Here is a 24,731-nt window from a genome sequence, read left to right as displayed (position 1 = left end):
AGGCACTCTGTTTTCTGATTTGTACTTGTCTGGACTCAGTAACTTTTAAATAAAAATCAACACATTTAAAAAAAGAAATCAATTATTAACTTATCAGAATCGATGATCGAATCATTCTAGAGAGACTCGCGATGCATCTAAGAATCGCTTATTTTTCCCACCCCTAGTAGATAAATGTAATGTTTCGCGGTACGTCTGTGTTTTACTAGCAGATTGAACACCTTTGAGGCGAACAATGTCTTTCAGCCAATTTCTGTAAAGTCAAACACAATAATCCTCCTGCAGCAATCCTACAACAAGGAAATGTCATCATCACTCAGTGAAGACGAGTAAATATACTTCCAGCGTGATTGGCAGTTCTGAGTCACTAGAGTGACTGCACACCGCACAGACTGCTAGAACCAGATGGTCCAGTTTGGTCTGTGTGCTATGCTAGGCCCACACAAACGTGTGCCACTTTTGTGGACATGGGTTTCTATTTTAAAACCTTGGCATGGATTCTGCACAATGCCAGCCTATACAAAGGAATACAAAGGAATATGTTGACTGCTTGCTTGTGAAAGACAACCGCATGAACACAATGAATTGATTGGGAAATCAATAAAATTATTCCTTTCGCTGCAGTCGCCTACAGTTTCTTGTTATACATAAGTCTGTGGGCTATCTGGGAACAGAAAAAAATGGTTACCTAGTTGACAAGAATGTCCTGTGATGACTCACGGTCATATGCATTACAAAGCCTATGAAATGCACCCTATTCTGAAGCCTGTGATGAAACAGAACAATGCAGACTATTGTCAGATCAACAGGCAGACTTCATTCAACGAGAACTCTCTGTGGTGCCTCCACACAGGGGAGCCCAGCCAATCAGAGCCGGGGCGGGGAGGAGCTTGGGACATGTATACGAGGTCTGTGGTGACCTCCTTAAACAGCTGCCCTAATCCAGAACTAGAGACAGTTTCCTCTCTCCATTGGCACTGGATTAGACTGGATCTCACAAGGTCGTTCAGCCCCATTCGGCAAAGCTAGCCTTTCCCATGCTGCTTTCCAACTAGCGATTTTTCATGGCCTAATGGTGAATTAATTCCCTGTAGATGCCAAAATGTTCACCCCCACTGCAACAAACTGATTCTTCATGATTTGTGAGATAAAAGTGCCTACCTTGCCACTGGTTCCAGCAGAACATTTTAGTGTTGGCAGTCTTAAATGTTACTTCAGATACCCTCGCTGAAATCCGCCTACAAACTAACTGCAGAGAAGCAGCGCTCTGTGATTTCTGTATGGAGAGCATTGTCATGTCCTGCCATCCTCCCTTCTCCCACGAATGCTGCAGCTCTCAGCAGCAATGCTGGGAAATTTCTGCCCCCATACTGCTCTGCTGAGCAGTTACTGTCCGTCTGAGACACTACTCCAGCAACAGGGTCAATAAATTCCCTTTTATAGGGGTAAACCTGACCAAACAGAAGTCCCTGCCCTTCCTCAAATCCACCCCTTTCCTTGGTTGAAGAGCATGTGGGGATTTTTCAGGTCAGAAGAGACTCTGGACGAGAGTGAACATATGCAGGCTGAGGACGGGATCAGGGTGTTTACCACATTTAGGCAGGCATTTCTGTCCAGTACACCAGCTGTCCGAGCAGGAACAATGGGGTCGCTTGTCCAAACAAGAAAGAATAAACCTATTCAGATGTAATTGTGTTTAATACCCTAAACATTCATTGTCCAAACTTTATCTTGTCAGATCATTCAGGGTCATACATGTTAAAGTGCTCATATTATACTTTTTGGCTTTTTCCCCATTCCTTTATTGTGTTATATATCTTTTGTGTGCATGTTATAGGTTTACAAAGTGAAAAAGTCCAAAGTCCACCCCAAAGGGACTTACCATCTCTAACAGAAAACACTGTTCACAAACTGCTCCAAACAGCTCTATTGTAGTCCAGCCTTTACTTCTGTGACGAACGTGCGTCACTTTGTAACACACGTTATAATGCTCGCCTAGCTGCTAGCGTGGCACGCCCTCATATTCTGCTTCTGACTGGCTAGTAGTCCTTACCTAGCTACTGCGCATGTGCGACTCCCAACAAAGATGGAACAGAAGTGAGATGCCTCACTCTGTAGCTAAAACAGAGCGCTCAACACGTTTTTTAAAAATTAAACCATGTAAACCTATTCTGGTCCAACCTCTAAATACAATTATGAACCTGAAAATGAGCATAATATGAGCACTTTAAATATGAAGACATGCTCTGCCCAGCCTTTTAAAAATGAACTCAAGCATTCTGCGTGCTGCCAAAAAAACATTTACTATTAGTTTCTGACCTGCTCGCCTATACCACCACCAGCAGTTTGTAACTAAATTTTTAAGTTGGACCACACCATCCCCCCGAATCCTCCCCTGCTGACATGACAAACGAGGCCAGAGTCTAATCCCAGAGTTACAGAGTGAGTGGGGGGGTCAGTGGCTGGCCGAGGAGCCACACAGGAAAGAAACGTCCCGATTGTCCTCAGGATGAAGTGAAGGTGCAGACGCAAGGCCCTCCAGGCTTAGAAGTGCAGAACAGCCTGGTGAAGATGTTAATGCTGGGTCTGTATGGGCCCGAGGGGAGGAGTGGGGTGGATTATGATTTAAGAGGCCATTGCTGGTGATCAGCGGTGTAGGGACAGATTAATATTTCTTAATAACAACAGAGTTTTAGGTTTGGAATAGAGTGAGACAAATATGACGCCGCATTTAAAAGGGGCAAATCAAACTTGTGTCTCATCCCTGTCTGTTCCAGTGTAACATTTTTGTGTGTAATGATTGCATTTTATGTGCATTTGTAATTTTTGTGTAGAGCTCATTTAAGTTTTGCACTGACAGCTCACTACGATTATATAGACTCGTTCAACTCTGTTGAAGCAGATGACTAATTCATCCTTACAGCCTATCTGTGCACATGAACATCCCACAAGTTATTATCCCCTGTAATGCTAGTGAGTGATGATCAGCACTCTTAGCGTCAGGTTCAAGCTAGTGTGGGCCAGGAATCTAACCAAGCCTTTAATCTCTGCAGATGTCAGTGGCTGTACAGGTACACATAAATGTGTTTTGGCAAATCACTTTAACCTCATTACAGTGTCATTGTGGCAGGCCACAGAGAATCAAAGTCAGATGAAAAGTGGGTGTGGAGAGTTAAGAACACTGATCCACAGGGATGTAACCAGGATTATAGTCCAGAAAACAGGAAAGAAGGGGACGGAAGCTGGAAAATATAATTTGATTGACTGGGTAAACCCAGCCTGATCTGCCGGCGATTTGATTTCGCCCTGCAGCTCAGGCTGGAAACCTGTACATTTTTCTATCCTGCTTCCGTTACAATTTTGCGGGGACCAATCACAAACTGGCTTATCCACCTGGCGCGCTATTGGCGGGTTTAACATGATGACGATAGAGAAGCGACCAAGCAGCTACTTGTTTACATTCAACATAGCGGCCACCGAAGTGCAGCAACCCGTTGATGCTGCTGTCGCTGCTACGTCACCCGGATCGTTGGTCTGATTGGTTGAAGTTGCGTACAGAGTCATTTGAACTATGCCCGTTGATCACGCCTCTTGTGCAGAGAAAATACAGAGCAGACTCCCCAGACTAATGTTAAATCTTAAAAGATTGAGCTTGGTCTGGTGATAGCCAGACTAATGATTTGAAGCTTTAGGTCTATTATATATATATATATATATATATATATATATATATATATATATCATCCACAGTCATATTATTAACATGTCACAACTCATAACAAGCCATTGTCACTGGAGTACAAGCTTCAAATTCACTTCCTCTCAACTGGCAAACAAACGTGTCCAACAATGCCAAATCCTCTGTAGGATGGACATCCTGCCTTGTCGTTGTCCAAGACCCAATTTTGATTAATCTCGTAAGGGGTTGCAGGGTTTGTTCCCTTATGTCTGTCTATTGTTGTGAGCTAGTAAGGCAAACAGTGAGAGAACATCCTATTGTAATTCTGCTCCTCATGGTGACAAGCTCAAATTAATGGAAGACATGTTTTAGGGAGGGAGCAACACTAAATTGACCATTGTCTTGTCCCGCCATTCTGCCTTCTCTATCTGCAATGTAGTGCTGGGCAGATAAAGATGTAGTGCTGGGCAGATAGAGAAGTTAACACGTCTGCATAAACCAACACTACACTGTCATCAGATAAGCACCAGCTGGCAGGGGGATGGTGAAACTGATGCACCCAGGATATCAGGTTGGCATGGCATGCCAAACTTATCACTTCAGGCTATATCAATTACATCTGTCTGCGTAGCTTGGTTGTAAAACAGTGGCCAAGGCGTAGTATTCAACAGGAGGTACACACATAGGAGGAGGAATATTAGGACATCAAAGACTCTCAAAACATCAGCTTTAGCCATTAAAAGTATGTCTACTGTATATAAAGTCATAGCACTAAAAAGCAGTAAAGGAAAATGTGAAAGGAACCAAAGTTATCCTTTTCATCTCAGTAGCTTTAAATAGTCTGGGAGGACTAAAGCAAACCATCTGTCCCAAGAAACCGATGAAAGCTAAACAAAGTGTTAATGCAGTCAAAGCAGATGCTGAAGAAATTCAACATGTGGAGATCAAACCAGTAGCTAAAGCTAAGAGCCCCAGTTACCTTTCTTCCACCAGTAAAAATGGGAGCATCAAATGGGCTGTGGAACACTTGCCTTCCGTTTGGGTTATTGGCCTGTTAACCACAGCAAAGACTTATTAGGAAAAATCTAAAGATGGGTCTGGTTGATGATAGATTAACGAAGAAAGTAGGCTCGACCTCCCCGACAGCTACAGCTAATTTACCTCTACTACAAATACCAAATGGTGGCAAAACTTAACTGTACTGTAAGTGTCAAACTTCTGTCGTAGTTTCCCAAACTACGTGCTAGCAAGCTACAAATTAACGTTAGCTAGTTAAACTGTTAACTGCTGTACACCAGGTGAGCCAGAATAATAACTGCCCAACGTTAGAAAATATAATTTGAATTTCAGTTTTAAGTTAAATTAATTATTTCAACCTACTCTCTTCACATTACTGATTTTCTCAATCGCGTAAGTTAGCTACTTCATTTTCACAAACGTTTAGCAAACATTTAAGCTTCAAAACCACCTACAAACACTGTAAAGTACTTAAACAATGTAATTATCCATTGAGTGGCGTGGTTTATTCACTGCCTGCTGGCTGCCCTCAGAAAGCTGTAAGCGGCGGGGTGATAGCGAGGCAACCAAGCTTTAGCTTCGTAACTTTCCCCAGTTAAGTTTGTATCACTATGAAATTAAAGGTAGAGTTAACTTACCTTGTCGCCGCCATTTTCTTCACATTGTAAACAAGGCGTCAAAAAAGGGAAAACGATGTTTAGCTTGTATCGGGGTGAAGGTAATTTTCTGAGCGCACAGAGCGGTCCGAAGAGTGAGTGTACGGGACAGTCCTCTCCGGTGGTGAATCTCATATGCAGTCTCCGCCTCTGCACGTGAGTCATAGCTAGGTTGGGATGGGGGTCACCCAGTCTGCCTGCATGGTCTGCACCCCCACCACTCCCCCTACACTGTCCCCTCGACTAGCTGGCTGGCTGGAAAGAGTAGAAGCCAAACCATAAGCAAAACACTTTAGTGGCTCAGTTGGCTGAACAAAGCAGAGTAATAAAAGATGTAAAAACCTAGCTATGTGACCAGAGCTATCACATCATGCTTTGAGGGAACACTAACGGTCCTCAACTGTCTGCCAACTTATCTTGCAGTTGGACCGATAACTTAACGCTACCGAAGTTGTACATTTTTCTGTGAATTAAAATAACTGCGTTCTTTGTTTTCCTACTTTATTGTTACAAAAAGGCTTACATACTATTGTTTATTTTTTATTAAGTCGTTATTTGTAAAATATGCTATTCATTAGCAAACCTAACTAAAAAATAAATAATAAATAAAACCCACATCTTGAAAGGTCCACAACACTGCGGTTGCTAAGTGACACACACCAGTATGACTATGAGAGACGCCGGATTCATATTTGAATATCATATCAGGTATTTGATATGCTCATTTTACAACGTATTCTCAATTAAATCAGCCAGTCAGAGAGCTTAGTACATTTATCTTTTATGATCACACAATTAGCTTATCTTCACTATTGTAATTGTAGTGATCACACAGCTGTAGTAACCTACCATGTTACCCTTGTGTTGTTAGCCCCCGTGGACAAGCCTTAATTTTACTGTGTATGGGACAAGCAGACAGAGACACCTGCTGGACAGGAACACAAACCACCATGCAGTTTCAGAATAAAAGTTGCCTCATGTGTTATGGTCAAACAACACTTTATTCACAATTACTATCAGCGCTCAGGTCTATGGAAATATTTGCTAAGAAAAATCAAAGAAGCTAACAAAGGCAAGTTGCTAAAATTCACATCAATAAGTATTACACTGTTGTGTTGTTCCTCTGGCACAGAGTAAACTATATATTCATTAAACGTACAGGCGTATCTCTTCACAGTGAACCCCTTAAGTGCTTTTCCGATGTAAATAAGGACAAACATACATAGTTGCGGGCAATGACATTTCTCAAGCTACATTTTCCCCTACAAGTTCATTTTGTCAAGCCATATCATACAAGGTCCGCCTCTTCAGTATTATAAAAAATATTGTAAACATTTATATTAATTGCACAACATACATTCAAATACATACTGTACAGCAAGGTTTTACTTCTGTATTGTTATCCTGTAGCACCATGTATAGCAAGCTGAACAAACTATATAGCTAATTCTACAGTGATGGTAATGACAATACAAAGGAGTAAAACGGCATTTACTAATGACGCATTCTGCCAGTGGTCAAATATTCTGGAGGTTTGGATTTGTGAGATAGTGGTTACTGCAGGCCTGTTCAAAGGGTGGCTGACACTGGATGGGGTTCAATCAAGGCAGGCAATCTGTAGTCCCTTCACATCTCACAGCTTTGAGGAAGATGATGCTTAATTAAAGACATTCACCAGCGTTAAGATCAACTATAATACAAAAGATTATGGCAAAGAGTTTTGTCGGTCGTTTAAAAGTCCATACCACTTCCATGTGCAGACACGTTGATGCAGAGAAAGAACATACTGTAGCCTATGTCTTGTTACTCCAAGGACTAATGATTTAGTCAGCGTGTGCACAGAGACATCATGAGGCCATGACAATATTGAGTAGCAGCAGAGTTGACATGTAACTCATCATATTTCCACCCAGTCCCATATGTCATGAAAGAAAACTGAATAAAGCTGATATACAGTATAGTATGTACAAGCAGTACTGTTAGAAAGAATGGCTTGTGGACATCAAACTATCCCACTTGATTCACAGCATCCTGTTAATGTAAACGGTCCAGGACAGCTGGGGCAAAACAGATGATGTAAATGAGAATGAAATGTGTGCGAAGGTAGAATTGACAAGTCTTTAAGCTTCCTCTCAGTCTCAGCATCTCCTCTGCCTGGGTGAGAGTAATGAAGAGCAGCTCTCTCAAAAATGAAAACCCAGATAAGAGTAAAGTAGTATCTCAGGTTATGGTCCATCGAAGTGTGGTCAAGGTCCTCAGGTATGCCTGCACTCCCCCTTCTCTTTCCTTCGCTGGAGGAGGCCAATGTGGTGGGTTGTGGGATGCAGGTGGTTAACCAACCCACCCTTCCCAAATCTGCCCTCTGTGCAGGGAAAACAAAGACTGTGAATTAAATGTGCCACCTGTGGCATTCACTGGAAACCATGGCTCCAGTTGTGATCTGGTCCTACCAGCACTGCTAGGAAAAGTAAGAAATGACAATAACAGGACTGAGAACACAACATAATAAGACAATGTCACATCTGCATTGCTTTATTTTATTTGAGTAGGTAAATGAAAAAGATGGTGTAGCTTTGCAATGCAGGTAAATGAGAGTTACTGTAAGTATAGGAGTACAGAATTACAGTAAAGAGGAGAGAGGGGAGCATGCTGCTGGGTCATCTAACCAAGCTGAAAAAAAATCTGGATGGCGATAGGAGTAAAGCTTGGCTGACTTCAAAGGAACAGATGGGTTATGACAAACTCACAGCGATTTGGAGGAAGGCTTCTTCACTTTTGGCCTCTTTCGACGATGAACTGGCCTGAAGCATGCACAGCACATATACATGTGCAGGGCAAATGCACGTGCATGGAGACAAACAAACAGGTTTACACACACACAAACACACACACACACACACACACACACACACACACACACACACACACATACATTGCGCACACACCGACAGGCAGGCACACACATACACCCCCACACGCACAGCAGAGACAGGCAATTAGGCTTTATTACAAAAAGGTAAAAGCAGAAGCTGAAAAGCAGGCTTGCATTTTGGCCCTCTTTGGCTTCCGCATGCTATAAAGGCTTTGATCACAACAGTAAGGAAACTGTATTTCATTTTCTTGACTCCGTAGATGACTGGCAGTAAGAAGAAACATAACCAAAGACACACTAGGGAGGACTTAACCTCCCAGAGTTCAAATTGTAACATGAATTCCATCTGCTGTGTTTATAAAAGTAATCAACTGTCCTGTAAGAGAAAGAAGAAAATACCTGTATTCACTGAAGTAGTTTCGCTCTTTTCCTCCTAAAAGGAAGTAGGGTAACATTAGTCTCAGTCTGAAATTACTAGGGGCACTATAATCAATCATGTTTACCGTAGAGGCTTTTTACTCACCCTTCTCTGGGTTGCATTGCTTATGTCCCTTGCAGCCCCGTAAGTCCATGAGCTGTTGGTGCATTGCATTCAGAGCATTGCGATCGAGGGTGCTGACAGCATTTATCAGCTACAGTCATAATAAGGGCAAAATAGTCAGCAAGTGCTTTGGAAACTCTGGAAAATCTCTGTGCTCACAGGAATGTACTATGAATCATGTCGTGGGATCATTTCATAGTTATTATTGGTAAGTTATTTATGTATCTGCCATAGAGTACAGTGTGCCTGTACAAATAAAATACCTGGTATGGGTCATTGTTGAGGTCAAAATACTCCAGGAAACCGGTAGCAAATTCACAAAACAGGAAGTTGTGTGTGTCATTGATGGTCCTTAGGCACCAATAGGTGTTATTGTTGGCACTGGTGCATGCACAGAATGGACCCACTGAGGGAAGGAGGGAGGGAGTGGGAGTGGGTTAGGAAGGGTGGGGTGAGAGTGGAAAATACGGGGTATTACAAAATATTATTTTTACTATACCTGCTTTGGAAAGTATTTAAAAGTTCCACAACAATATTCTTCAAATCTATTCATACAGCCATTATGTTATTCCTTACTTGTCCAGAAGGGGGCTGTCTGCCAGTGATGGTTGTCATGGGTGAAGCAAGTGAGGCCAGGCATGCTGCAAGTGTCGTTGTTTTGGAGCCTCTTGAGGAATTTACGTAGTTTCTTTCTGCGCTTCTGCTCCTTCTGCAGCCATTGACTCTGTTGCTTTGATGGCATTCTGATGAGAACAAAACAAATTCAATACAGCGAGACTGCAAGAGGAAGTACAAAAAATAATTGTCTAAATCTTTACCTGACTGAGTGCATGCGCCCTGCATTGAGCCTGAACATCTCTTTATTCTTGAGGCGATAACTGTGAAGACCAAAAAAAACAACTGTCACATTATTTAATTAGCTTTTTACGCAGATTACAGTGCGGTTCGGACACATTCTCACCTGGGAGTGTTACACTGACATTCCTCTGGCCGCGCCTTTTTCAGGTGACCTTTGACATCACGCAGGTTCTTGATTTTGGTCTGCAAGGTTTCAATCTAAACACAGGAGGGACAAACACACAAAGCTCATTAGCTACAAGCTACTATAACAACCTGTGAAATGGGTTTTATGAGCTAGATTTAACAAGGTACAGAATGTCGCAGTACCTCATGCTCAATGTGCAGTTTGTGGTCTTTCCATGCTTGAAGAGACTTGTAGAGGCCTCCATCACATTTTACTGTGTCATTCATAAGAATAGAGCACCTGTAGGATAAAAAAAAAGCACAATAGCACTCAAAATCCTCAAATTATTTCCTACCATTTTATTTCTCTCTTTTATCACAACAACACATTACACATCAATTTAGACTGATGTACGCTGTAGCACCTGTAGGTGACTTTAAGAGCATCAGGTGGTGTGAGTTTATTGCTTGTGGTGGGTTTGGCTGTGACTTCCATGCCACTGAACTCTTCATTGTCTTCCTCATTCCCCACTACTCTCTTCCTGTCTGTGGCCCAGCTGCTGTTCCTGGAGCCCAGGGGCCGGTAGCCCTCCTCTAGGTCTACGGCATACAGGTCACCATCCAGCTCGAACGACACAGAGCGGGCCCAGCGCTTCCTAGAGACAGACTTACTGGATTTCACCTCTGAATGAGACGAGACAGAGGGATCTGAGTAGGATGAAAAAGAGGGATGTGTTTTTGATGCTGAAGATCAAGATCTATGATGATGTAGACAAGTGAAGGCCAGCACACGACAATAGGAAATATTGATGAATCGTTCCATGCTCTTGGTATCACATTCCAATCTTTTGAGCCCTATAATTACAGTTTTTGCCGATTGCTTACACACTGAAATCAAAAGTATTACACAATTATCAAAACCTTATGCGCAAGGAGCAAAACATTGGCCCAGATGTGCACCACTATAAGCACAATGTCAGCCTCACACTTTTTGCAAAACAATACACACAGTGATTTGCAAAACACTAAACACACTTGCAATTCCAAAGCACTGACTGTCACATGACCACACCTATGAGCCAATCTGTGAAACACAGCCATCGGGTGTGTAAACACATGACTGCTTATTTGTAGACACACCAATCAGGTTTAGGCACTATAAAAATGCAGCAGGTAAGTCCAGTATTTTCTGGACTGTATTTTCAGGTTTTTTTAGATTATTTTTATTTTTTTTGTTTACTGTAATTGTAACCTGTATGGATTACATGGATACAGTATTTTATGTTTGTCTGTTGTTTGCTGAGCTAACAGTGTTATGTACACTACTGCAGTAGCTGTATGAAAACTGGGACATGTTGTTGTTGATTCTCCATGTTGACATGTTGACTGATCTGGGTATGTGGAGAGAAAAAAATTATCTTTTCCTCAGTCTGCAGCATTGGTCTTGTGTAGGGTTTGTGTTTGTGAACTTATTGTATATTTGCACTTTCTCTGTGTACTTCATATACAGTACTCTAATCACTGAGAAGTAGAATTGCTAAAAGTGTTTTAGGTTAGCAACAGCAGTGTGTAACTGGTTCAAACAGAATCAGAGTCATATGAAACGCGTGTTTCAAAATATAACAAAATATGATTTTTATAAATTAGTATATAGTTTTTGACTGTTTCATTTTGCAAAGGGTCTGAGGTGTTCTGCTAATTGGGTGTGTGGTTGTGCTAATTGTGTGTAGTGTTTTGAAAAACCGGTCTTTGTTTTCAAAATAGTGCTTAAGCAATCGAAAAAAACTGTAAAGGCTCACATGTCTAGCCTAGAAATCTAGACGCACCCTAGCGGCAGCAAATGTAATTTGCAGCCAGGGGGTCTAGCAACTCTCCGTTGGCTTGCGAGCTGGAAAAACTCTGGCCGGGCCAGTCGCATTGTGTATAGAGTCGGTTGGGCCCTGTCAATGGTGAGTTCCCAGACCCAACATCTTGATGTGGGTCTGGCTTGTCAGGCTATCACATGTCTACTCTAGTCCACCACTTGATGGCAGCACAGCCACATGCTCCTCATCTCATGAATACTTCAAAAGCTGGTTATTATAGCCTGAGATTAATGGCCCTGTTTGGCAAGATTTGTAGGCTACTGCAAGGACATTTCAAAGTAAAGCACAAATGTCTTTCTGAACCAAATCAGATCTATTAATTACTACCAGGACAAAGGTACATGTGAGTGACAAGAGGAACTTACTCTTCTTGGTGAGCAGCCTCTTTCTCTTCGGGACGGATGCTTTGAAGCCCACATCGTCGCAGTTACAGCTGTCTGAGTTGGACGTGGGAGACAGCTGGACGTGGGAGGCACCGCTGGCCATCAGAGCCTGCATACGTGGAGCAAAGAGACTAGCCATGCCCTTGCACTTATACAGCCTCAGCTTGCCAGTCGGGTCCTCCACACACTGCCACTTCTGAAATAAGGCAGAGGGAAATTTCATGACGTCGGGTGTTTAGGCTTGTACTGTAGCATAGCATAATTGTTGATGCATAGAAACCAATTGATTTAAAATGTTCTTTATCGGGTTAGACTTACCATACAAATAACCCTAAAATGCAAGAAATACTCCAGATCAACAGTATTAAAATATTCTTATAATATTCTTATTAGTTTTTTTTTTAACAAACCAGAGTGTTCTTTACACATACACTTATTCACACACATTATACTCAGCGCACTGCATTTTGTAGGATTAAAAAAATACACCGTGATGTCAAATTGAACCATGAGAGTACAATGACTGCATATTATACTCAGTAAATTGTCAAACAGATTGCAAATTATCACCCTGCATGAGCTACACTCCATGTTGTTCCCCTGAAACTTTAATAACCGCTCCCTCTTATCTCCTGCAGGTTCGGTACCTGTCCTGGCTGCTGGCAGGACGTCTGGTACTCTGCTTTCTGGCACAGGTCCTTCACCCGTTGGTATTTTGGCAGAAAGTTCTCCTCCTGGGCCATTTCCTTCCCATCAGCTCTCTTGTGTGGAGGCTTCCTAAAAGAGCAGGAAAACACATGCATTTTTCTTCAACCAACCAAAGACAAGGAGTCTGTCACCAGAAGACAGAAGACAATGCCTGGACTGAGAACATGTCCTGCAAAAGGTCAATCAATAAAACATACCCTCTCTCCACAAGGAAAGAATCTCTCCATGTTTTACTCTTCCTGTTCAACTGGAACCTGGAAAATAAGTAAAAAAAATCCTGTCAGACCACACTGTGATATTTACACTGAACCAGCATGTGCTCCATTTTCAAATGCCAGCCTTGTGTAGCACTGAAAGGAAAATGGTGTTACACGTTTATATTTGGATTGTAAAATTGAAATCAAATAGTAAAACTTTACAAAGTCCAGGCAAACTGCTTTTTGGCAAATAGCCATCTAATCTGCAACACGATAAATGCCATTACTGTATTGTCTTTTAAATGCCGGGACACTGAGTAAAATAATTGTTGTGTGTGTTCACCTATTGACTGGCCTGTCTGTGTCCAGCAGCTTGAGGATAGACTTGCCATCCATTTCTGCAGGGATATCAACACCAGCCATGTCCAGCAGAGTCGGTGCCAAGTCAACGTTTAACACTATATGAGGATTACTGTAGGGAAGCAAAGGTGAGGTGATATTTTTCATTGGAATTTGGTAGAAACAAATAATAATATTAATAATAATAATTTATACTTTCTTACATGTAATCCCGCAAGGGAAATAAATATCATAAATCTCACACATATAATACTGGAGGACAGTATCTATTCTAGACATCAGAATATTGAATGAATAAGTGAAAAGTAACAGTCTGTGTCACTTACATGACACCTTGCTCCACATTAGGTCCTCGTACGTAGAATGGAACACGGATATCAAACTCATAAGGCATTGATTTGCCCTTGACCAGACCAAACTGACCGATATGGTAGCCATGGTCCGAGGTGTAAATGAGGTAGGTGTTGTCCAATTCCCCCGTCTCCGCCAACATGTTGTACAACTAGGCGGGAGGATATAATTCATTACACACTCACACAGTGTAAAAAGTTATACTTCATGTTTGATAGCTCAAGTCTCCCGTGCCAGTTTTAAGGAAAAGGGATTGAACAATTTACCAAGTGTGTCAGTGAATACATTATACAGTCCCAGTCAGAACAAGCACAGATCTCTCAGGACTTGAGACTGTCAGATGAAATGTGTGTGTCTGTGTTTAAGTGTGTGTGTGTGTGTGTGTGTGTGTGTGTGTGTGTGTGTGTGTGTGTGTGTGTGTGTGTGTGTGTGTGTGTGTGTGTGTGTGTGTGTGTGTGTGTGTGTGTGTGTGTGTGTGTGTGCGTGTGTGTGTTCCTGTGTTTAAGCATATGTCTATCTGCCTGCATGTCCCGCCTACCTTCTCCATACTGTCATCCACAGACAGCAGGGTTTGCATCCTCCTGCGCTGCAGCATGTTGGTGAACTGCATGTGGACGGGCTTCATAGCTCCTGTGTAGCGTAGAATCCAGTGTTTGTCTAGGTTAGGGGCATAGTTGTAGCTGGGAGTTCTGAAAGAGGTAGATGGTAGAAAGCATCAAGCTAAACCACATAAACAAAACTCACATTTCATTTTTGTTGCTTCTTTTACATCATAAAAAGAGAAAATAACAAAGCACAGCACTCATTCCAGTATATGTCACTGGAACTCCCCATAGATTTGCATTCAGTTTGTTTTTTTCCATCTCTCCACGTGATATAGCTATAAATTGGATTATAGAAAATGTACCAGTGTGTGTACAGTTACATTGTGCATTCACAGTAATGTTCTCTGCCTGTGTCTGCTTATGTCTCCTATACTTTCTTTCTAAAGTATCAAGAAAACTGTTTATGCAATGCTAAACTGGAGGTTACATAAACTGCACTGCAATCGATTGGCCTGAACACAGTGAGCACAGTTTGATCAATAATTAACTCCGAGCTATATGGAACTTTAATTATTTGAGAATAAACACTGCTAAATAGCTAATGGGATCCTTGAAGAAAATGTATTTAATGTTTAAAGCGGATCGATTGGACTTTTAAGAAATGCTAATGTCTCACAGCATGGTCCACAGTGGCAAATCTAATGTAGCGTAAAGATGTGTCTGCAAGGAGCCGACGTGAGAAGGTTTATCACCAGAGTGGTGCAGGACTTTTACTGCCTCTCTCTCTTTATTTGGTTGATAAGGGCAGAGGGGGATGGAGTAAGAAAAATAGCCACAGAAGTGCCTTCAGAAAACATCACCCGAGGGAGAGCAAATTTATGGAGAAAGAGCAATTAAAAGTCAGTACAAAGACACTAGGGCTGAATTTCCAGAATGGTCTGTGTGTAAAGCCTGCATGGCACAGGTTAATGATACTGGAGGGATTAGATGAAGCAGGAGAAGGGTGTGAGGGGGTTGGAGAGAAGGGGCAGAAACTGCAGTCTCATTACTGGGCTTGGATCTGTCTCTTGAAGCCAATATCAGGCCTGGCATTAGCCAGCAGCACTAGACAGCCAGTCAGGAGCATGGAGGGTCAGGAAGACAAAGGCTGAAATGTTCTGGTGCGTCTATGTGTGTTAGTGTGTGTGTGTGTGTGTGTGTGTTTGTGTGTGTGTGTGTTTGTGCGTGTGTGTGTGTGTGTGTGTGTTTGTGCCGAAATAATTTCCTATGCATTAAACATACATCATTCATGCCTCTCTTTGATCATGGCTGACAAAATGGTACAAATTAGCAGGGCTCATTACAGTGGTAACACTAATATGAGCCAAATAAACTCTCTCTGTGTGGAGAGGGCTAGAGCTGCCAAGAGCATACTGCAGGCTGAGGAAGATACGATCGAGCTGGGATTATGGAATTTGTGTCATTCTGGGTCAAATGAAAGGGAGCGTGAACGTGTGGATGACTCATATGCAAGGAAATAGCTGTGGATGCATGAAAATGTAAAAAAAAAATACCCTTGTGTTTGTCTGCTTTGTCCAACATAAACCAAATCACTGCATATTAAATGAGCAAAGCCAGTCCAGTTCGAACTAGATGAGTATCCCATAACAATCTGGAGCTCACCGCTTAGTTGATCATATAGCTGGTTTTAGCATAGCGCACTTATTTTCTTACATGTGCTGTGATGCGTTGGGGAAGGCAGTGCTGTACTGCGGAGCGGAGTCCTCTGGACCGTGCGGAGCAACATGGCTCAGGACCATCATGACAGGACGGTGAGGGTACATCCTCTTAGACATACGGAAGTAGTTAATGCTGTCGTTGGTAATGATGTCTGTCAGGTAGTCCTGTGGAGCGAGCAGACATTGTCCATCAGGTACTCAGTGAGTGACAGAGGGAGTGAAAGAGCAAATGTCAAAACCATCAGCACTATGCTGGGCCAGTGCCCATTAATAGACCTGGTGTGTGTCAAAAAAAGATACATTTACAGATTCATAACATATGTTTATTTAATGTTAACTGCTTAAAATGTATAGATAATTATATCTCAAAGCAATCTAAAAAAACTTTGTTTAAATGTTACTTTCATGCAGGCAATCATTCTGTGAAGGTGTCACAGTTATTACATAATCGCCCTCGTCAATCGTCATTTTGCATAATTGTTGGATTCCACGATTAAGGGAATTAAAAAAAAAAAATGTGGCAAAAATAAAAAGTGAATTAGATGCGGTTCCATCAGCTGGGTAATTAGGTTGTCAACCTGAGCACAAGGTTCCAATGTCAGGAAAAAACATGGGAAAAAAGAGAGCTTGGCTGTACAGATCCTACTGCTGTTTGACAGGTTCTTCTGTTTCAGCTCATATGAGACTATATTTGTTGCTTTCTGAAGCAAGATGATGACAGAGAGGTGCCGATAACGGCCCTTTTGATTTAAGGATGCAGCAGTGTGTTTGACAGCTCTGGGGAAAGGTATGCTGGAGTTGTCGATTCCATCCAGCGTTTCTAATTAGATCATTCACATACAAATGTTTGGATGAAAACATGGTGTTAAAGGACGGTGGATGCGCTCAGAGCAGACAGCTGTTGGTGACTGGAGCAGAGAAGAAATAAACAGTAAATCTGTCTAGTAATAGTAAATGTACAGTTAAGGTTTCAGTTTCTCTTTGAATAAATGCTGCATTAAAACTGACTTTGTGTTGCCTATTAACTTGTTTTAATAAAACCAAGCCTCCTTCTACATTAATTAACTGTCTTGAACCACTTTTTCGTTACGTTCGGTCGGCCTACAGCAGGGGTGGCCAACCAGTTAGGTATAAAGAGCCACAAAAAAACCCGCACCATAGCAAAAAGCCACACAACACATGCACGTCCACACTACAACAGCAATAGTGTCTTCCAGATCTAATGACAGTCATAATACATAGCAGTTTTCATAGTTTTTTTTTTCTCACTTAGATTGACTCAGTGGGAAACCTGACAGTCTTTGTTATCCACAATCCTTTTCAGGTCTTGCTGAACTCGGTTGTGGCCACTCGAAGCAACTCTCTCACTCATTTGTCACTAAAGGGGCTTTCTGAAATACTGTATGTTTCAGAAAAGTGGAGAGAGTCAGGGTGGTTTCCGGGCCTTGTTAATAAGGCTAGTGGCGGAGGGGAAAAAACTGTCCTTGTGACGTGAGGTTTTGGTCCTGATGGACCTCAGCCTCCTGCCAGAGGGGAGTGTAAGTAGGTAAGTGTGATATATCTCAGGTGGACTGAATAAATACCTTTGAGTAGTCACCGCTGTGTTTCTCTCGTACTCCGTTCCTGCAGAGGGTGTAGTTGTAGAAGCGAGAGTTCTTTACCAGTGCTACCCATTCCTTCCAGCCAGGGGGCACATAGGAACCGTTGTACTCATTCAGATACTTTCCAAAAAAGGCTGAGAGGGAACAGGCGAGCAGTATGTTAAGTGTGGTCCACCAGCTTGATGCATCTGTGAACGTACCTGTTTGAATCTACTTTTGACAGTCATGGTTCAGACTTGAGGCTGACTCACCTGTCCTGTAGCCAGAGTTGTTGAGATATACAGCAAAGGTGTGTGGCTCGTGGTGGGTCTGCCACGAGGGTGAGGAGCAGTTTTCATTGTTGGTGTAGGTGTGGTGGTTGTGCACATATTTCCCCGTCAGGATGGAGGAGCGGGACGGGCAGCACATAGGCGTGGTGGAGAAAGCGTTGGAGAAATGCGTGCCACCTTTCTCCATGATGTGCCGAGTTTTGTTCATGGCCTGCATTGAGCCTGGGAGAAAACAGGGGTGGGGGGGTTGTAGGAAGGGTTAGGAGGGTGAAAGCAGATTCAAAGGCAGAGGAGTGAAATGTAAGGGACGCAGGGGGATATAAAACGATTGGAGAAGAAAAAAGAGAGAGGTCGAAGAAAACAGAGTGAAAAATATAAATAGAGTGCACAAGGGGGAAAGAGCAAAAACCATTATGGACAGGGTAAGAGAAAAAGAAGGGGAGAAAGTAAATGAGGGAATAAATCTTTTTGGTAAAGTGTAACCCATTTGGATTCCTGTGTACTAAAAGCTTTTCAGGCTGATGGTGATTGTTTGGGAAAACAGATGCTTGACCATAAATTCCTTCTTTTCAATGGGAGTCTTCTCACTAGCGATCACAGGAGGACAAAAGATGTCACAGAGGCCATTATGCAGCCACTCCAGTCCAATACGCCGCTAAAGGACTTAAGCGGGAAGGGAGATGGCCAGGGTTTGGAACCCAGACAATGGAAGCCATAGGCTGCCCTCATTTCATGCCAGCATTGGAGGAGTTGGCAAAGGGAGCACATGACTTTGAGTGGGCCAGTTGTTGTGGTGCCAAGAGGCAGCATTAGGCTGACTTTCACTTGCTGATGCTGTTGGATACACATGGAGAGAATACCCATACCCATGGGACATAGACATAAAGCAAACAGAGAGAGACAGATGCACAAACACACAGTAAACACTCACATACAGTATATAAGGATTAATGAAGAAATGTCTTACCCAGTTCTATGTCCTGATCATCAGTGAGGATCAGGATGATGTTGGGTCGGATGTTGCGGAAGTGGCGGTCCCTCTGCAGGCGAGTCCTGAGGCGATATCCAGACAGGTCCACAGGAAGGATTTCCCCCAGGACAAGAAGGAGGAAAAGAAGAAGGAGAGGGGCGGAGAGCCCCCGCCCTGCCATCACGCTACCCTGTAGTCACCTCCTCAGTCCTTCGTTTCAAACACAGGACCCTCACTCAACCTGAGCGACAAGACACAGAGCGAGACTGATAAGAATAAAACACACACACACACACACACACACACACACACACACACACACACACACACACACACACACACACACACACACACACACACACACACACACACACACACACACACACACAGAAGAATAGCAGATGCAAGCCTTGCACAGCCATTACAGGGTGCTCTTCCGTACAAATGCACCCGTTTGGGCTGAGCTCAGCTCGTTAATCAATCATTAATGATGCATTAGAGTGGTGTCATTGGCTGTGTGTAATGATCTCTGGTGATGAGCACATGGCTGGGGCTAATGGGCCTGGGCCCAGGGCCAGCTCAGAACTCACCTCCCCCTGAGAGGGTTAGAGTGGATATGAGGGATGTGGGGAGGTGGGGTGGGAGGAGGTAGGGGGAGGGGGGGTAGAGGTGAAGGAGAGAGACAGAAGAGAAGCAGATGAGGGGAGGAAAATGAAGACAGGGGTCAATGAGCAGAGTGACAATGTGAAGAGAGAGCAGGACTTCAGTTCTAAAGATTCGAAAAACACTGACTTTTTTTTTAATTATTTAAGAATTTGTTTGACATTTTAGGCCTTTACTCAACAGGACAGCATAGACATGAAAGGGAAGAGAAATGTGGAATGACATGGCGCAAAGGGCCGCAGGTCAGAACCGAACTCGCGGCTGCTGTGACGAGGACTGAATCTCTGTATATGGGCGTTAGTCTACCAGGTGAGCTACCAAGGCGCCCGAAAACACTGACTTTAAATTTTACCTAGGGAGCAAACAGTGTGGAACAGAAAAAATATGAAAGTATCTGTCAAAAGGTAAGCAGTTAATATTAACATGGCAATATCACCAAGGTCAATAAAAGTAAACTGCCTCTAGACGTGCAGAAAATTGCAAATTCTGCTCTCCTTTGTAAGTTTAACATAACAATTAGAGTCAAGAACGTGTTAAATAGAGCTTTTTCATAATTAATCTTTACATGCAATTCACCAAAACTACACAACAATCCTATTAGTTCTCTAATAACTCTTCTCCATTAAAAGTACATCCCCTCTGAGATTATCATGGCAACTGTTAGTTATAGTCCCTTGCAAACATGTAGCAGTAGTACCTGACAAACAAAGCAATGGAGAAGAGGGTTGTTACTTTACTACTTTAGATTCATACGGTTCAACCATGTTCACTACATAATACATCTTAGCAGATAAAGCAAGAACCTGTCTTAAAACACTGACTATTAAACATTAGGTTGTAAAATTGTTTTTATCACATTTGCTTTTGAATAAAAATAGGCTAAATAAAAAGACATTATTCTATTCCACGTATCTTTCATTGAGCATTCATTCATTATAACACTAATTGGTCAGAGAGAATTGTCACTAGGGACATCCTGCACAAACCCGCCATTTTTAAATAGCCAAGCCACCGTCAATATAATACCAGCAATTTTTTTATTCACTTGGCCTGGATTGAAAAAATGCCAGCCCGCAAAACCACACTGTGATCAATGGGCGAATTGCAGACTTTCCTCTGTTCGGCTGCCAACTGATCCCAGCGAGAGCTCGGCGGAGCGAGTAACGTGAGCTGTGTTGCGTCGAAGACGATGTCACAGCAGTTTTACTTGGCATCGCTATGACGATCGGCTAAGACGTCCGCCTACATTGACGGGGTACTATCTGCAGTGGAAAACAAAATGGAGAAAAGCACCTGAGTGAGTCGAGTGGAATCGAGTCGAGCAGAAACATGCAGTGGAAATGAGGCAATAATTAAAGCAGCAAGAAATACACCTCAGTGACCAAAATCATAAACACAGTTTACAGCAGCATCCATGCGCCCACTGAGATGCTCCACTGTCAGTAAAAAAGGTGGGGCTTTAGGCATGTGTGTGTATGCGTTTGTGAGTCCACAAGGAGTGTGTGGCCAGAAGATGAAGACAATAACAACAACACAACGGCCGCCTATGTCTGTAGGGACTGCAACTCCTTAACAACAACCTGACTGGAATACAGTCTGACATGGTGATAAGCAGGCACAAATAAACAGATGCACACATGCAACCGTGCCTGGATGCACACATACACAATTGACGCACTTAAAAAGACAGGATGAAGCTCTTAAAAGAATAAAACATCTTAAATATATTAAACATTTAAGAGAAGAGATGATTACAGAAAAAACCACTCCTCTGTCTAAGACAAAGCTCCCTGTTCCTCTCTGATCTATGTTGTCTTCCAGATTGCGCTCACTAAAGGCAGGGTTGGTAATGTTGAAAAGCTAGCGAGATTTGAAAGTAGCATCTTCTCGGGGCGCCGTCTAACCCCTCCCCCTGCTCTCGGGGCTCTGACCCACAGACAGATGTGCACAGCGAGTCGCTGCTTCAGAGCAGAGAAAGGACCGCAATTTTGTCTCATGTCTCATTCATCGGTAAGCAAACACCTAAAATTATCATGCCGAATGTTTAAAACAAACATGACTGCTCTTTGCAATGTGGCGACGACGCGTATTGAGCTCAGGCTCGTACACGGGAGGGGTAGAGTACGCGCAGCGGGGCAAGGAGGCATTTTATTGGTTCTTTCCAAGCAGACCGCTGATTGGTGGCCGTTTTTACAGGATTACAGCAGCTACAGATGACGGACCTTTTTCGCTACTTTTTCAGAGCGCATATGTTATTTATTGCTGTTGGGGTGTAAAGACCATTTCAAACAATATATAAAAAGTGTTGTTGGAAATAGTTACCAACCCTGCCTTTAAGGTCTTCCCAAACACCCACACATGTCCTCCATCCTCCTCCATGGTCTTGCTTTTCACAAAACGCACACACTTAAGCAAATACACATGACGTGCATGTGAATACGTGCGTGTGCACACACATGCAAATAAGTCTTTGCAACAGCAGCTGTGTTTGCTCTGGTTTCCTACTCCCAGGACATGTGGTTCTTCCCCAGAGGAACACATGAGCTCTGACCCAGTGCTCTGTGCCGTTTGAAATTGTCCTTGCTCCTTTCTCGTGTTCGCTCCCTGCCTACAGCCCTCTTTCATTTCTGGCACGGGATGAAAACAAGACACAAGCGATGAGGAAATCCACAAGAAAAAAAAAACCTGGTGAAAGAACGACACATTTAACTAGCTCTGTCTGCAACCAGCAGTGAATACCCTGCCACCAAAATGGATTCCAGGGCATCTACAGGGAATTAAGAATGGATTCAGTATGCTCAAATTAACAGTCCTCTGCCATTGGCGCCACTTTTAGAGTGGTTTGTGGTGTAAAAGGTACAGTACTTCCCTTTGATAGTTGTTTATCCGTTCAAAAAGCTGATGTGGGCAAAACCCGTCAGGAAAGTGTACCAAATATAGTCCTGATTTACAAGAAAACATTCAGCTCAATTTTACACGCTGATCTATCAATAGCTGAGTAGGTAAATGTTGTGTTATTGACATGCCACGGTGGTGGATATTTTCTGACATTAGTCCCATGAGGCCTCTTCTTCCCCCCTGATACTAAGGACTAATTGGATTTTCAGGCTTTTATCAGCTCCAACTGACACATACAGTCCTTTCTTTCCAGTTTGCTTTCTCCCTCTCTCTTTTATCTACCCGTATTGTTTATCTCTCCGGGTGGCAGATGCTACATGAAACCGCAAAGAAAAAAGAGGAAACCATAACGTCTAAACAGACAGAAGCCATTATCTCCAACAACATGACCAATGTGATGGTTGTACACATTCATAATGCAAAGGCAAGACATGTTGCTTCTGTAAACTGGGATGATTTAGAGCTTGTTTTCTGGACAGAACTCTGCCCAAATCAGCTCTTTTATTTCCACTAGTTAGCAACTCAACGACATTGCTAATTCAGCCTGACAACACTGATTGTAAGAGGAATTGTTGCCATTTAGAAAGAAGCACAAGACAACATGAGTAAATATAACTCTCAGCAAAAGTCATTAAAGGCTGGGGGCTTCGAGAGGAAGGGCTGAGGAGTAAGCTAGCAGAATATGAGATCACAGACGGAATAAGCTTCTAAAAGCATGTTTGAAGAACAAGGATCACCTAAGGTTATACTAATGCCAAGTGATGCCTGGTAGTCAGAACAGGGAAGTAAAGTTTTGCTCTTCAGTCATTCGCTTGTAAAGAGGCTCTAAGAGACAGCAGCACTGCATCCCCAGATAAAAACTTAATGCTTTCCATCTTTTATTGATAAGACTGAATTATAAATGCAGTGACAACAGAGCTGGTCATGTCACAGCATGGGCATGATGGTAAGACGGTTGCAAGACTGGAGGGATGAAAACACACACCACATCAACAGACAGATATGTTACACTGCCCAACAACATGCATCTACTTTTAAGTATCACAGTTCAAGTGAGGCAGTGAGGAAGCTGAGAGAGTGCTTGATAAATCTTCCAAAGACTTTGCAAAGGCGTTAAGGTCCTTTTCCCTATAAATAAAACACATTGGGCTTTGAAACAGGCATAAAGTCTGATTCAACCAATCTGCAGCCCCCTGAGAAGGCAAGAAACACAGACAGAATATGAGAAAACCGAGGAAAAAAACATTTATTACATATTGAAGGAGGGCGAGTCATGGCAAACACTTGCAATTTAATCAGCTGTGTCTCATAACGCATATAAAATATGGAGGAGAAAGCCCACAAGCTTGAAGCCAGACTCCTGGATTCTCTATCACGAATGTTCTGAGAGAGATGGAGAGAAAAAGATGGAGAAAATTTGAGAAAGGAGAAGAACCTCTAGGCATACAGTCTGGAGAGAACAAAGCCTGAGCATTTCCATTGCAGATGGATTCTTCCCAAACAGATTCAAAAACTAGATTCACAGACCAAGGCTTCCATATGAAATAAAACAGAATAAGGTAGCAGAGAACCTCCAAATCTATTCCACGTTGTTCTTGATGCAGGAATTTGCCATCCACTGTATTCTAGTGCAGGAAAACATAAAGAAAGTGGCCAGGAAAGTTTAAATCGACACATCCAGTTCTGAATGTGGCCCGCTCCAACACTATCAAGCCAATCCCTTTGGTCATAATTGAGGCTGGCAGGGCTTTGCTAATGTGTGACTTTGTTCCCATTGGCCTGCCTAGCTCTGAACAGAATGTGCAAAATCTCCAAGGACCCTTGAATTTACCAACAAAAGTTTGCATTCAGATGCAAATTCTGCAACGGCATGCATCTATGTGAGAGTAACTTTCTCTCAGAGAAGTGTGTGTGTGTGTGTGTGTGTGTGTGTGTGTGTGTGTATGTGTGTGTGTGTGTGTGTGTGTGTGTGTGTGTGCGCGTGTGTATGTGTGTGTGTGCCTACGAGTATGTGTCTCGGTGAAAGGAGGGGTTTGCAATTCTCAATACAGTATGGAATGCTTTTTTCATGATAATAAGAACCCATGGTTTGTTGCCATCCTTCATCTATCATTATCTGCTTGCAAATCTCTGCTCCGCCACCAGAATCTGGGAAAAACACAGCTGCAAAATCATTATTTTTAATCAGGCTCGTCAATCTTATGTTCTTTGGCACTTCCTGTTCATTTGACCCTAAACTGTAGTTGAGGTATGGTTAAAAAAGCAATAACAGATTTGTTTTGGTCAGCAAGTTGTGAACACAACTTTGACATATCATCAGATGAATTAAGTCCAATTTTCACTTTCTTTTTATCTCTGTTTTTGGTCTCTTCCAACTCCTGACGAAAATATCTGTCTGTTTAACTGCTAAATGCACCACTATGTTTAAAAGCTAGTCACTAACTGTGTCTGTAAGTTGTGTGGTGCTAAGCAGCT

The 24,731-nt window shown here is 42.7% G+C and overlaps 2 protein-coding genes across 8 annotated transcripts in view; both read right to left on the bottom strand.

Annotated features, from left to right (window-relative positions):
• The window catches only part of zgc:92107 (uncharacterized protein LOC492329 homolog), a 35,809-nt gene extending 30,261 nt beyond the window's left edge, over positions 1–5,548 (bottom strand). The window contains exon 1 of one of the 3 annotated variants that reach the window (XM_031279069.2): positions 5,335–5,548. In XM_031279069.2, coding sequence (XP_031134929.1) covers positions 5,335–5,348 — 14 coding nt within the window. In that variant the 5' untranslated portion in view covers positions 5,349–5,548. Of the gene's footprint in view, positions 1–1,161; positions 1,385–5,334 lie in introns of those variants that run through there. The other 2 variants (XM_031279061.2, XM_031279077.2) reach the window with 2 other exon arrangements.
• A 786-nt stretch (positions 5,549–6,334) lies between these two features.
• Positions 6,335–24,731, bottom strand: part of sulf2a (sulfatase 2a) — a 37,972-nt gene continuing 19,575 nt past the window's right edge. For 4 of the 5 annotated variants that reach the window (XM_031279019.2, XM_031279001.2, XM_031279033.2 and 1 more), the window contains 20 exons: positions 18,693–18,936; positions 17,708–17,947; positions 17,439–17,590; positions 15,851–16,020; positions 14,131–14,281; positions 13,568–13,743; positions 13,225–13,353; positions 12,882–12,938; positions 12,624–12,753; positions 11,959–12,172; positions 10,154–10,436; positions 9,933–10,029; positions 9,727–9,821; positions 9,584–9,643; positions 9,342–9,508; positions 9,029–9,171; positions 8,748–8,856; positions 8,624–8,657; positions 8,100–8,153; positions 6,335–7,714 (listed from right to left, as the gene is read on the bottom strand). In XM_031279019.2, the coding sequence (XP_031134879.1) occupies positions 7,684–7,714; positions 8,100–8,153; positions 8,624–8,657; positions 8,748–8,856; positions 9,029–9,171; positions 9,342–9,508; positions 9,584–9,643; positions 9,727–9,821; positions 9,933–10,029; positions 10,154–10,436; positions 11,959–12,172; positions 12,624–12,753; positions 12,882–12,938; positions 13,225–13,353; positions 13,568–13,743; positions 14,131–14,281; positions 15,851–16,020; positions 17,439–17,590; positions 17,708–17,947; positions 18,693–18,876 (2,676 nt within the window). In that variant the 5' untranslated portion in view covers positions 18,877–18,936 and the 3' untranslated portion in view covers positions 6,335–7,683. The remainder of the gene's footprint in view (positions 7,715–8,099; positions 8,154–8,623; positions 8,658–8,747; positions 8,857–9,028; positions 9,172–9,341; positions 9,509–9,583; positions 9,644–9,726; positions 9,822–9,932; positions 10,030–10,153; positions 10,437–11,958; positions 12,173–12,623; positions 12,754–12,881; positions 12,939–13,224; positions 13,354–13,567; positions 13,744–14,130; positions 14,282–15,850; positions 16,021–17,438; positions 17,591–17,707; positions 17,948–18,692; positions 18,937–24,731) is intronic. The other variant, XM_036002300.1, reaches the window with a different exon arrangement.

Source organism: Sander lucioperca, chromosome 6 (assembly GCF_008315115.2).
Source record: "Sander lucioperca isolate FBNREF2018 chromosome 6, SLUC_FBN_1.2, whole genome shotgun sequence".
NCBI lineage: Eukaryota > Metazoa > Chordata > Actinopteri > Perciformes > Percidae > Sander > Sander lucioperca.
This window is presented reverse-complemented; position numbering and strand designations above follow the sequence as displayed.